Source organism: Syzygium oleosum, unplaced genomic scaffold, assembly GCF_021117445.2.
Source record: "Syzygium oleosum isolate NSW1041296 unplaced genomic scaffold, Sole_v2.1 Sole_v2.12, whole genome shotgun sequence".
Taxonomy (NCBI): Eukaryota; Viridiplantae; Streptophyta; class Magnoliopsida; order Myrtales; family Myrtaceae; genus Syzygium; species Syzygium oleosum.
Window position 1 is genome coordinate 3,171,905 of NW_026607496.1, and position 14,775 is coordinate 3,186,679.

The 14,775-nt window shown below is 40.7% G+C and overlaps 1 protein-coding gene across 1 annotated transcript; it reads left to right on the top strand.

Moving 5' to 3' along the window:
• The first annotated feature begins 5,223 nt into the window (after positions 1-5,223).
• On the top strand, positions 5,224-7,292 carry LOC115685167 (CBL-interacting serine/threonine-protein kinase 14-like). The gene has a single exon (XM_056316749.1). The coding sequence runs from the start codon at positions 5,693-5,695 to the stop codon at positions 7,079-7,081; it is 1,389 nt and encodes a 462-aa protein (XP_056172724.1). The 5' UTR covers positions 5,224-5,692; the 3' UTR covers positions 7,082-7,292.
• The last annotated feature ends 7,483 nt before the right edge of the window (positions 7,293-14,775 follow it).

A 14,775-nucleotide genomic window follows, 5' to 3' on the forward strand; every position in this document is an offset into this window, starting at 1 on the left:
AGATACATAGATGTTGAATCAATCCTCAATCATTTCTTCAATTTTTATCTTTCCCAATGTGCCATTGGAGTCTTTTGCCTTGTCTGACCTCAGTATTGAAGACGCAACACTTTTTTCTTACGTTATGAGATCTGCTAAATCAAATCCCTTGGTTGTTCTGATCCAAACAATGAAAAAGTTATTAAATTCGTTAACATTTTTACGCTATCTCAAACAATGTCGCATGCACTTGTCCAGTTCCATCATAAACCACCCATATCTATTTATCAATAATATTCAAGATACTATTTATTATAATTTTTCAATAAAATAAAAGATATTAAAAGAATGGTGCATATCCTGGACGTATGGTATGACAATATTTATTGTTCACAGAAGCAATTAATTGCTGTCAATGTTGGACTAAATAAATTGAATATCGCAAGACGTCTTTAATGTGCACATGCTCATTAGTGGCAAGAGACTTCGATTTCATGTAAACTAAAGTAGACTTTTTTTTGGTTTATGCCAGGCAATGTCCTCTAGTAAAAATTGAAGTCAATATAATGTAAGTCATCAAACAACTTAATTAATTTCCAATCAAACTAGACTGAAAATTAATACTTTGAGAAAATTACAAACTAAATCAAATTGAATAAAGCTTTCGAACTGAACTGATTAGGTGGTTTGGTTCAATTCGTAAATAAATTGCATATTTTACTATGTTTTATTGAAACTATTTTTATAAAATTGTGAATGAGAATTGAAGGTGACAATGCTAAAAACTAGTCTAGACTTATCATGGAAAATAAGATATATAAAGGTTCTGTTTGATTCGCGAAAAATGAATGATTTGAAAAATATTTTTATAATAGCGATTGCTTTAATAAATTAGTTAATGAAAAATATTTTTATTATCAACAATAATTTCTGTCCAAATATTTTCATGGACATTTATCATTTTTTTTCATTTTTATAAACGATATAAGTAATTATTTTTAAGAAAATATTTTATAAATTATTTATTTTTTACAAAATAAATAGAGCCTAAATATTTAATCAATTATAATGGGCTAAAAATTAGATGATAATCGCGTTGACTTCTCTTAGTTCTTTAAACCATCATTATAGAAAATTAAATGCCACTGGTGATTCCAATGATGGGCAACTATCATTTCCTGCCACCTATTTCCATCGTACGGGCGATGTGCGCATTATTAAGATATCGTACAGCTATTAGTTCTTATAGTTTTGTACAACAAGCAACGCTATTTCGGGAGTCGCATTATAAATATTTATCTAACAACTTAATCTTTAAAAATAATTAGAAATCACCTCGAACTTTTACAGGATTGTATTTAAAAGAATACCCACGCTGCATGTGATGCCACATCCATTTATTTTCTTTTTACACTTGTGTATTATATTAAATGTTATTTGAAAGAAAACGAGAATAGTATGAATAAAACAATAGTGATAAAGATGATGTTGGATCAAATCTTGGATCACTTCTTCTGTTGTTATCCTTCCCAATGTGCTCTTGGAGTCTTTCGCTTAGTTAACCTTAGTATTTAAGATATAGCAATTTTTTCTTGCATTGTGGGATTTCTGCTAATTGAATCCTAATAAAATATTCAAATATTAAACTAAACTTTCATCTAATAGCTTAAACTTTTAAAACAGTTGGCAGCGAACCCACAAAATCTCACAAATCCCTTTTTGTTATGATCCAAATAATTAAAAAAAATTATTGATTCAAATTCTTAAGCAAAACAAACCTTGGTCGTAATTAAATTTGGAGAAGGAAGACATCTAATAACAAACTTTGTAATTAGATTAATTCTTTGTACAGGCATCCAATAACTTTTTAGGCTATCTCAAAAAATGTCGCGTGCACTTATCCAGTTTCATCATCAACCACGAGTTTGAACATGTACCTATTTATCTATTTTTCAAGAGCATCAAATATACTGTTTGTCATTTTTTTCAGGAAAATAAAGGATATCATAATTAGAATTGCAAAATGCGAAAAGTTACAAAGAGTTGTGAACATCTCATCTTACTTTTACCAAATAATACACATTTTGTGCCACGTTTGAAATGTCCCGCCATTCCCCGTTTTGTGAAGATCCTTTTCTTGCATTTAGTTTCACACTTTCAATGGTGAAAAATTATTATGTTAAGGCTATATTTGGTTGTCGAGATTTTCAATTTGGATAAGAATAAATAGTACATGATATGAAATTCATGGATTTTGTTATATCATATTCATTGTTTGATGAATTGCAGTAAAAAAACCATATATTTTCACATCCTCTGTCCTTTTTCTTATTTGGTAGAAGCCGTATATCAGTGTAAATGACAAATATGCCCTAACGTACAGTCCATGAAAAAGTGCCATTTCTATTATCATTAACTCCCAAATTCAATAAAGAGAAACTCCCAAATCCGGCATAAAATATTTGCATATTAATTTTAAAGAGAATAGTACATATCCTAGACTTATAGTAAGACAATTATTGTTCATAGAAGCAACTAATTTCTATAAATAATGCACCAAAAGAGTTAAGGACATACCTTAAACTCGTAGATTGAATATTTTAAGACGTTTTTAATGTGCACATGGTCATTATTGGCAAGAGATCTCGGTTTCGTGGAAACAGAAGTAGACTTCGTTTTTTATTTCTTGCCAGGCAATGTCCTCTAGCAAAAGTTGAAGTCAATGTAATGTAAGTCCTATCAATACATAAATCTAGGAGAAGATGATTTTATCATTCTGTAGAACACGTGCTTTTTACTTCTAAAACCCTAATTTGTATTTTTGTGAAAGGTGTAGTCAAAGTCGAACTAGAAGAGTAAACGTTCCAATGTATATTCATTGTACAGCATACACACCAGAATTGCTGTCATATCTGTTTAGGAGCTGATCCTAAGGTTCCTTACTTTGTGGATGAGCAAATATCACACGTAAGTACAATTTCGGGCAAAACAGAGAGGCGTCTCACGGGCAGTTCTAGCAGGCGACTTTAAGGAACTCTAATGCTGGATGACGGGAAAATTGTCCTAAAAGTCCTAAATTTATTGCATTTTTGCCAATTCAGTCATAAACCTTTCAATTTTGCCAATTGAGTTCTAAACAATTTCACTTCTTGCCAATTGAGTTCATCTAGCCAATTTTGGCCGTGCCACATGGCACCGCCGGCGCTAACGTGGACAATTTTTTAATAATATTATTAAAAAAATTGTCCGCGTGAGCAATTTCTATAAATATTAAAATATTATTAAAAAATTTATCCACGTGAGCAATTTCTAGCCAAAATTGGCCGGATGGATTCAATTGGCTAGAAATGAAAAGGTTTAGGACTCAGTTAGCAAAATTAAAAGGTTAATGACTAAATTGGTAAAAGTGCAATATGTTTAGGACTTTTTTGATAATTTTCCAACCGGATGACAGGCGAGGAGTGCTATATCGATTAGAGTTTGGCATAGAGATAAAGATGATTGGGCAGGCAATTAGCAAATTGCTTGGAGCATCCTAATGGCCAAATTAAAGGTCGTTTGAAAGGTTTAAGCCGTTTGAGATCTTAGGGGGAGAGACGTAAAAGAGGTCGATAGGTGGGGCACAACTAATGTTGGGTTGCTACTTGCTACGCAACATAGGAGGGCAAGAGTCGATATCAAACCCCACAATAATAGACTACAATAGGTCTGGACCTACAACAAGCCAATTACAAGTGGATGACTTAGGATTTTAGGCTCCGTTTGTTTCGCAGTCAATGAACGATTTAGAAAACGTCCCAATGATGATCGCTAAAATGAATGAACGAAAAATACTTTTATCGTTCACGAAAACATTTAGACACAAATTATTATTGATAACAAAAATATTTTCCATCGATTAATTATTTGGAGCAGTACGAGCGATCGTCTCTGGGAAAATGTTTTCAAAGTCATTCATTTTGAGCAAGACAAACGGAGCCTAATCGGAACTTATTCCATTTCAATCGATGCACCGCGGTGTAACCTAGCAAAAGTCCACACGAGCCCTTCTTAGTATATATTGCAAGGTCTGTGACAAAGAATAATTTTCCTAGTTTCAAAGAGATGAAAAGGATGAATTAAGCGCCTAAATGGCATCCGACATTGTGATTGGCAAAACCACTTTGGTCATGACCCCCATAGGAATGCCATCGCTTTCATTTAGCTCAACTTGGAGAGAATCCATCTCGTAGTTCATATCGACAACTCATATATGGATCACCAAATTTCAAGGACAAGGCGGAAACCCCGAAAGACCGGAAAATCGAATCTAGCCGTCCCTCCCACCAACGAAAGACGGACGAGCTCTAATCTGAACGACGACTCGAGCACACAAAACATCATCCGTAAGGCTGCGTTTGGTCGACCGGATAAAAGCTAGGATAGGATATGTTTTATCCTATCCTGTGTTTGGTGGTGGTCCAGGATAGGATAAGGTCGGATATAGACCGGATATAACCCGGATAAAAAATCCGGGGGAGGGGGGTGGGATAGACCCGGATAGGATTTCTAATGCCTATTTTTCCAAAAACCCTACGCTCCACTTGCCGTCATCTTCATCCCCACACCTTGTGCGCTTTCACCAAAAAAAGTTCTTGGCTTTTTTTTCCTTCACTGACTCCTCCGGACCCGTGAATAGCAATAAAATAAAATAAAAAATATCCTATCCAACTTTAAATCCGTAGTCCACCAAACAGTGGACAGGATATGAAGAAATCTCAGGATTTCTTATCCTATCATATCCAGTCCTATCCTGTTTAGAAATCCGGACGACCAAACGCAGCCTAACTGTTTCCGAATGCGACGAGCTAAACATCCTTCCGTCAAAGATGTCAATCTTCTATGTGTTCTCCCAGAGACTGAAACGTATGGAACAAGGGACTTTGTCATTGACTACTATTTCCTCGTCCCTTTCCCACGCCCCGCACGTTTCCCACGCCCCCGCACGTCTAAGAGACGTGCTGGCGCGTGGGAATGCGACGAGCTTAACATCCTCCCATCAAAGATGTCAATCTTCTATGCGTTATCCAAGAGACTAAAAATGTATGGAACAAGGAAGGACTCCGGCATTGATTACAATTCCCTCATCCCTTTCCCACGCCCCGCACGCCGCCCGGAGTCGTCAAATCACAAAAAAAAGAAGGGAAAGAAAGGAAAGAAAGAAGCAAAAGGAGTTACGGACCCCGTGGGTCACGAGGCGACGTCGCACGATCTGACCGAACCCCTTCCATGATCGATCGCAGTCACCTCCCTCCCTCCCTCCCTCCACTGTACCTGTTTACCATTTCTGGTCCCCCCCGTTCTCTCCGTGTCTATCTTCGGGACGCGTTGGGTTTCGCTGCTTCCACTGTTTCCGTCTCAACCACCACCACCTCCTTCCCCTTCTATTTCTCCCAATTTGCGCCTTTCCGCTTGGGAAGAAAAGTTTCTATCTTTGTAGATAAGCATCGTAAACCCCCCCCGCCCGCACCCGAAGATTTTCCCATTCTTCCGAAGCATCAAACTTCCCAGAGCCCCGCACGGCTCTTCCGGGAAGGGAGCTCCGGAGCTTCCCCCGTCCCCTTTACATGGAGCGGGGGCGACAGGGACAGGAACAGGGACAGGGACGTTCTCGCTACCCCGCGATTGTCCTCTGATACTTCGCCGGGCGACGAGGAGGGGCGGGACGGTTCCGATGCCGTCGGAGATCGAGGAGGGCCACGGGGATGACGCCGCGGCGTCGTCGTCGTCGTCGTCGGCGGCGGCCGCGGAGGAGGGCGGACTGCCGGAGGTGAACCTGATGGGCAGGTACGAGATCGGGCGGCTGCTGGGCCGGGGTGCGTTCGCGAAGGTGTACTACGCGCGGAACGTGAGGACGGGGCAGGGGGTGGCGATCAAGGCGGTGAGCAAGCAGAAGGTGGTGAAGGGTGGGTTCGAGGCGCACGTCAAGCGGGAGATCGCCATCATGCGCCGGCTGCGCCACCCCAACATCGTGCGGCTCTTCGAGGTGCTGGCCACGCGGACGAAGATCTACTTCGTCATGGAGTTCGCGAAAGGCGGGGAGCTCTTCGCCAAGGTCGCCAAGGGGCGGTTCAGCGAGGACCTCTGCCGCCGCTACTTCCAGCAGCTCGTCTCCGCCGTCGGGTACTGCCACTCCCGCGGCGTCTTCCACCGCGACCTCAAGCCGGAGAACCTCCTGCTCGACGAGAACTGGGCCCTGCGCGTGTCCGATTTCGGGCTCAGCGCCGTCCGCGACCAGGTCCGCGCCGACGGCCTCCTCCACACCCTCTGCGGCACGCCGACCTACGTCGCGCCGGAGATCCTCACCAAGCGGGGTTACGACGGCGCCAAGGTCGACGTCTGGTCCTGCGGCGTCATCCTCTTCGTCCTCAACGCCGGCTACCTCCCCTTCAACGACCACAACCTCATGGTCATGTACCGGAAGATCTACAAGGGCGAGTTCCGGTGCCCCAAGTGGACGTCCCCGGAGCTCCGGCGGTTCCTCTCGCGCCTCCTGGACACGAACCCGGAGACCCGGATCACCGTCGACGAGATCCTGAGCGACCCGTGGTTTCGCAAGGGGTACAAGGAGATCAAGTTCGCCGAGGAAGACGATTTCGACGCCGAGGAAGACAATTTCGACGCCGAGGAAGACGATTTCGACGCCAAGGACATTTCCGAAGACGGAGACAGCGCGAGCAAGAGCTTGAACGCGTTCGACATCATCTCCTTCTCCTCCGGCTTCGACCTCTCCGGCCTGATCCGCGACTCCGGCGAGCCGGTCCGGTCGGAGCGGTTCGTGTCCGCGGAGGCGCCGGAGAGGGTCCTCGAGAGGGTGGGGGAGGTCGCCGCCGGCGAGGAGGGCGTGACCGCGGCGCGGAGGAAGGGGGACGTGGTGCGGGTCGAGGGGCAGAGCGGCGAGCTCGTAGCGGCGGTGAGGGTCCGCCGGCTGACGGCGGACCTGCTGGTGGTGGAGGTCAGGTGGCGGGATGAACCTGGCCGGGGCATTTGGAAAGACAAGCTGAGGCCTCAGCTGGATGACCTGGTCTACCGACCGGACGAGCCGATCTCCGGTGGCTCGTGACGCAACGTGACGGACGTGTGACGAACCAGCGACAGGACCACCGTCACTGTGTTCTTTTGAATTCACGAAAGCGATAAATTATTCTTTTTTTTTTTTGGTCGTAAGCGATAAATTTTTCTGTAACGGGTTTTTTGGTATATTTGTATTTTTACCGGAAATGTCTATATTGGCTAGAAAATTTCCTTGAAATAAATGGTGCATTATCACTGTCTACGCAATTAAATTAGAAAATTTAAATATAAAAAAAAGATATTAGGGAACTAAATTATCATAATTAGAGTGGTTTTGGTGTTAGAGACATTTTCAGGTCTCGTTCTTACTCCAATATTTGTAATTTACATCTTTTTATTGAAATTGCATACAATTAGATTGCGTTAGAATAGCTGCTTCATGTTCATGATCTTGACAATTTACGAATAAAATAAATAGGATTTTACAAATGGAAGCCCGTGTAGACTCTGATTTATTTGGTTTAACCAAGTATCCTTCTTTAGGTAAATTACACTATCATTCGACTTTGCAAGTACGTTTATTTCAATTGGGTCGTATTTCAATTGGGTCATTGAGTTTGCTAACGTCGTGTTTGCAACAACATTTTTCTGGTGTTTATCTTAGACCTCAAAATGAATTAGAAAATATTTTCTAAATAGGTATATACTATTCAGTCACTAGTGGCTTACGCATGGGTTGCCAAGGAACCTGACGCCCGGGACCCAGTCCCCTACACCTAGAGCCTAGTCCATCGAGGCCAGGCCTAGGTCCTCGATGCCCCGAAGCATCAATGAATTGAGGCACGAGCGTAGGGGATCTAGGCAAGGGCACAGGCACAGGAGTCTCGAGCCCGGCCTTGATGGACCTGGGCTCGGAAGACAGGGACCCGAGCATGGGTGCAAGGCTCTAAGGCCTAGTCTCGATGGACTCGGGCACGAGTGCCAAGCGTTTGGGGTCTCGGGTGTGGTCTAGATGGACTTGGGCCAAGGTGCTGGGGTCCTAAGCTCGGGGTCCCGGGTCCGGGTGTCGGGGACTCAACCTCGTTGCCAAGGGCACAAGAATCCAAACAAGCATTTGGGTTTAAGTGCCCAATCGTAGAGTTTTTAGTCCAAGTACCAATACTTAATTATATTTTGGAAAACGATTTTCGATTTTTTAAAAAAGAAATCAGTTTCCTCAATTTAAATTTTGTGAGGAGAACTTTTTCCGTTGACTCATTTTCTTAAATGATCCAAATACCGGAAAATCTGGAAAATATTTTTCGCGAAATAAATTGAACCTTAATATAAAAAGGAAAGCAACAAAAGGATAAGAGCTTGCCAACCTTGTTTCCGAATTCTTCGAATGATCAAGAAAATATTTTATCTCTTGCAAATATGAAAAAAAAAAAAAGAAAAGAAAACCTTTGTTCGGTATAGTCCGCGGCGAAACGTGTTTCGAACCTTCTTTGCAGTCCGGCCAAGAAAACGAGTTGCCTTTTTTCAGTAATTTACACAAAAGTGAAAAAGTATTCTCTCCACCAAAATCGTACGGACCAAATTCAAGTTGAAGAGACGTTTTGCCCTCGTTCTTGAAAGTTTCAACATCATTATCATCATCTTGACCAAAAAAATGTACATATCTTATCACCATTGGCCCGACCCAAGAATTGCATAAACTTTCCTGTTTCGTGAAAGCACGCGGTGCGTTATCAGATCGCGTCGCTCGCGTTGAAAATGGGGGGCTGGGTGCATGATGACCTAAGTTATTCAGCTCGCAGGCTACATATATTATTCATTTGAAGCATTCCACTACTAAGGCTAGATCCTATGAAAGAAAGTAACTTTAAAAAAAAAGGGCGGGGGGGGAATTACACAAAGCCCCTCGTGAGGTTTGGCGGGTCGTACTCGTCAGTTCGAGAACTTTTTAGGTGCTACATGTTACGGCCGTTGACTCCCTGTTATTGTTTACGTCGGGGGTTGTAATGCGCGCGGCTTTTAAGAGGATAAAGGTGTATTTTCATATCATTTTTTTATAAAATTATGAAAGAAAGCGATGTCCTTAAGCCACGAAAAGAAACGATTAAAGCAATGGATCCATAGGAAAACAAGCAATTGTCTTTTCTTTTCAGGAAAGCTTAAACAATCACGCCCTTAAACACGTGACACACGTTGTATCCTTTTAAATTTCAAATGTCATGTCCTATGCTGCAAATAATTAATTTTTTTTTCCCAAAGAGATCTGTCCTTTGAGTGCGATCCTAACGTAAAGCGGTATCATGATTGATAGTGCCTCCTCTTCATTTGTAGACAACCTTTTGCAAAAATTTCACATTAAATTAATCCTATGGTCCAATCCCCAAACGTTTCCAATTTCCCTTCTCGAGTTATTTCCTTTTGGTGGGCCCTTTCCCACTTTACTGATTTTGTAAATCAGAAGTACCAATTGGCCAACACGAAAAAAAAAAAAGGAAAATAATTAAAGGCCCGCTTGATTCAACTTTGCAAACTAGCCTTGGGGAAATGCAAAAATATCTTTAGGTTAAGGTCTCTTAGAAAAATGCAAATGACGTTTGGTAAAAAATTCTTTATAAAGCTACTTTTGGCCAAAGTAGTATTTGGCTTCTTTTTTTTTTTTTTTTGCAAAGGGATTTGGGATCCTTTTTTTATTAAAAAAAACAGTTATCCTTCGTAGGAGCCGGCGAAGGGTTACGGTCGCCTATAAGCCAAATCTGATGCCGACGGCCGTCGCCCGAGGTAGGGTGACCCCTGGCGAGGGTCGTGTGACCTAAGTGGCCCTCGCCGGGGGTCGCGCGACCCTAGGTGGCTGTCGCCGGCCGCCCTTTTGCGAAGAAGATAAGCAATTTCAACAAGGGGCAAAATCGAAATATTAAAGAATAAGTTAGGGTAGTTTGGGAAGAAAAAAATTAGGTTCAGTATTAGCAAATGCTGAAAGCTCAAAATTGATCTGGATCAGTTTTGAGCTTTCAGCATTTTCAATGCTGGCTTTCGATCGAAAGCCCTTTGAAAATGTTGAATCGCATGGGGCCTAAGTAGATAAACGCGGAAATAATGCATAAACTTCCTATTCATATTAAAGATGGGTGGTCCATGTGGCCCGCCTTTCTCAGCGAAGAGGACAGGCATTCATTGGAGCGGGGCCCGTGCAAATTTTTATTTTTGATGATGGTCCTGCTTAAATTTTTGCTTGGTCAGGCACCACCAGAACTTATCCGACTTTCAAACGATGACAATTTGAGCTATATGGTCATTTTCATACTTCATAAACCTGAATTTTTGTTCCATTTTTAATTTTTTTTTCGAGGGGAAGCAAAACCCGGAAAAGGGTACTTAAGGCATGTGTAAATGAACGGAACGAGTTAACTACAGAAGGTCGACGAAAATGATTACGGAACGTCGTCATACGGAATCCTCCGGGAATCACTCTTGCGTTGTCTTACGTTACCTTAGAATATGTCTCTTCAAACTTCGGATGATTCACTGTCTGATCACCACTTTTTCGTCTAAGAATTGCTGCCGAAATGGACTGAGAATGTTGTCGGCCCTTGTACATGAGCTGTATACTTTGACTAGGTACGAGCATAAGCTCAGCCCCAGAAATCATGTGGTGGTGTAGCTCCCTCGGGAGCTTCTTTGTGCCCACCAAAGAGTACAAAGTTTTGTCCCGATTACACCAAAAGTCATTTGGAGGGAGGAGCTGTTGCATTATTGATAATATTTAATTTTAAAAACTCAACAATTATGTCAGTGCACTGTGCAGTTCATTATTAATTTGATATTTTACTCTACATATCAAGATCTAAACCCAAAGTAAATGAAATATTATTCTGATTACAAGTCACATTGGAGGAGTAGCTGCTGCATAATTTTTTTTTTTTGGTAATCGAGGATCCGCCATCATTTCCCGGGGATGAGCCTGCACAGGTAATCGGGGCGCCTATACCTCGAGAGCTACTAGCCCAGCAACCCACCGCCAGGACCCCCCACTTAAATTACGGAACCGAGTAGGGATTCGAACCCAGAACCTCTCTGAGGGAAGGAGCTGCTGCATAATTGATGTGTCTAAGATTTTAAAAAAACTCGATTATGGTATAATCGATTGATACTTAACTGTACCTATCAAGCTCTAAACGCCAAATTGATTCCTCATGAATTAAAAAAAAATGATCCATGTTCACTAAAAACATTTCTTTATGATCGGTGAATCTCGTGGGTTGTCGCATTCTCGCCTATCTATAATTGATCTTTACTCGACATAATTAGATTATTTAATTGATTAAGAGATTATAAGCAAATACATGATTCCCTCCTCCTCTTTCTAAGGAAACGACGTCGGACTTGTCATATGTCGACTTGTATTTCGTCGATGACAGTGTATACAGAATCTATCCACGTGTAGGTGAAATGAACAATGTTTTTTTCTAGTATTTTACACAGCAAATCGTAGGTTTAATACAAACTCGTGCGAAATTATTACAATAATACCATTTTGTTTTAAGCATATAATTCTCTCAAGAAGAATCAATTTAATGTTCCAAAACTTTCATTTTCGTGGCCCGCCACAAGAATTATGATGAGACAAAGTAGCCTGCGATTACACGGCTGTTGGTTCGAAAGAATGATTTTGATTTTGATTAATATTATTGCAAAAGTACTTGAATTCTTAATTTTTTCACCTTTGAAAAAAGGTATTGGTACGTCATTTTGCTAACACGACAAACGGAAAATGCTAGCTCCATCCAACTTGATAGACGGAAAATGCTAACAAATTTTAAGACTTAATTGCACTAACTTGACAAGTTTTAGGACTTGATTGTAAGTTTTGAAAGTTTTAGGAACCAATTACACTTTCGTAACAAGATTTACGACTTGATTGTACTTTTTGAAAGTTTTAGGATTCAATTGCATTTTCGCGACAAGTTTTAGGATTTTCAGTATACTTATTCCAACTTTTAATGTAGAACAGAGACGGACAATGCCGTTTTAGTCGGATTGTGCACATGGTGTTGCGAATTTTGGATATTTGTACGACTAGTTGAAAACTATCAACTCATTGATTGTTTCCTATGTAAACATGAAAAGGTAGAGAGAGGGTTAAAAGCGAAAAATCACGTGACTAGATTGAGTAAAAATTAGCTATTTAGTAATAAACATATTGTACGGATGTCAATTCAGTCCTAAATTTTTCAATTTTGTCAAATTTTGTCTTAAATCTTTGTGCGAGATTTTAATTTGGTTATTTCGATTAATTTTCGCATGAAATTGCTAACGCGACAGTCCATTCATTGCCAGCCGGCCATCATTAGCAACGACGAAATTGGTCGGAAGAACTAAATTGAAATTCCATACAAAGGTTTAGAATCATATTGGTAAAGCTAAAAAATTTATGATTGAATTGGCCGTACAAAAGGTTTAGGACTGATTGGACAATTTCCCCCTGGATTGATGACCGAATAAATTGGTTGTTAGTTTTAATATGATTCACTATTTGATCATGATTTTTTCATCTAAGGATTTGTGGAAAGTCAATTGTGATTAGGGCTCCTTTTGTTTCACAGAAAATGAATGATTTGAAAAATATTTTCCAAAAAATAATTATTTGTGGCAAGATCTTGAACTACAACAAAAAAGAAAGAAAGATCTGAACCCAAAAGGATTCCTCATGAATAAGAAAATTACTGCAATTATCACTAAATAACATTTGTTTATGACCCGTGAATCACGGGGTAGCGATCTCTCCTATATATAAACTGATTATTATTCCAAATTATCAGAAAACAACGTTGGACTTGTTACATGTGGACTTATAAAAGTAGCTTGCGATGACACCGTCGTTGGTCCACAAGAATGCTTTTTAAGTAATGATTTTTATTAACATTATCGTGAAAGTACCTTTGATTTTCGATTTTATGCTTTTTGAAAAAAAAATGTGTTGGTACATTATTTTGCTAACTAGGGAAGATCAGTTCTCACCAAAAAAAAAATTGAATGACAAATTATTTTGTTTAATTGACTCCATCAGAAAAAAAAAAAACAAAGACCCAAATGACAAAGTATTCTTTTTTTTTTTAATTAAGTTTTCGGATTATGAGTCGATGCCATGCCTTAAGCCTTATCTCTCGAGGCTTAAACTATCTGGTTAGCTTCGCTTTTCAATCCAAAATAGGTGAAAATATTTACTTTTGTAAACTATATAGGGAGAAAAACTACCAAAAATCTTTAACTATACTAAATTTTTTTTGTAACATCAAAAATCTCAAAGTATGCCCACCCCGACACACTCACTTTAATTTTTTTTTGTGACATTAAAAACCTCAAACTTATACCTGTGTGACACATTTACCCTCCGTCAATGTTATATTAAATGATTTTTCAACTAAAATAATATCGTTTTTATTTCACTTAAGTCATATAGATACCATGTCAACACCTAGGCAGATTTTAATGATGATTCTGTAAATATATCACACAATTATAAATTCATGATTTTTTGTGTTGCAGGTAAAAATATTTAAGGTAAATATTTCACATCATATTTTAATTTTTGGTCAATATATCACGTGCTAATAATGGTGCCAATGATTGTGCAATGAAAGACAAAACGTGGGTCAGTAAAACTTTTAATGTAGAGCAGAGACGGAGGACGCCATTTTTAACAGCAACTCTTGTAAACCGGGGGTACGATGATGGCAATCTGGTTTACAAGACTTGCCATTAGGCACGCCAGTCCGCAGAGAGTTTAACCTCCCCCTTGTCACTCCAGGCGCGGAAAGTTATTATATCAGCGCTAGCCGGCAATAGCTGAACTAAAGTTCGACGTAAAGTCTATCTTTTCCATCCAAAGTTTCCCATGTTCCCTCCTCAATATTTTTCTTCTCGAAGAGAAGGGAGCACAGGGGATGCTACGGAAGTCTCTCACCTCAGGCAAGATCCCCCTGCGGTGGAGCATGTTTGAACCTTTTAAGGACATCCGTGGTCAGTAAAACTTTTTAATGTTGAACAGAGATGGAGGACGCCATTTTTGACGGACTGTACACATGGTGGCTGTGAACTTTATGGAGCGAGACAGAGTCATCATGTCATCATTGAATCACTGCGTGTGAAAGCTTTGCTCGGTTTGACCTTTACTGTAGTACAATCGGGACCTCCTGTTGTAAAATTTGCAGACGAAATACACGACAAGTCGAAACGGAACAGGAGATTGTCCAGTCTTAAAATGTCACTGTTCGAGCAATCAATCGGCATTTTGTCAGTGTGTGTTCTTCGGATACTCCCCAGACAGGGAGTGTATGGGAAGGTGTGCTTGGCTCCGCTGTTGCAAATTCTCATCTACTTTGTTTTTTGTGCTACAAGCAAATTCTCATCTGCTGTCTGGCCAAATATGTGTACCCGTTGGACGACTTTAGGCGGTTGACAGGTGGACTAAAATGTCGGGTGTTCAGATATTTCTTTGATTCCGGTTTGCCTATTTATGACTTGTGCTGAGTGATAAGTCTTGTGCGGCCCCGAACTAGTAGTGTAGCCTGTCACGTTTCAAAGCCATGCCAGGGCATGAGAGGTGTGTTCAAATTAGAAGATATAGTGTTGACAGCTAACCAGGATGGGACTCCCTACTCTCTGATCAAAGCTAGCCAAGTTGGGCATGTTGGCTGCTAATTCAACGTTAGTCGAGGTCGCTTGAGTTGCCACAGTGCCTATTGGGTT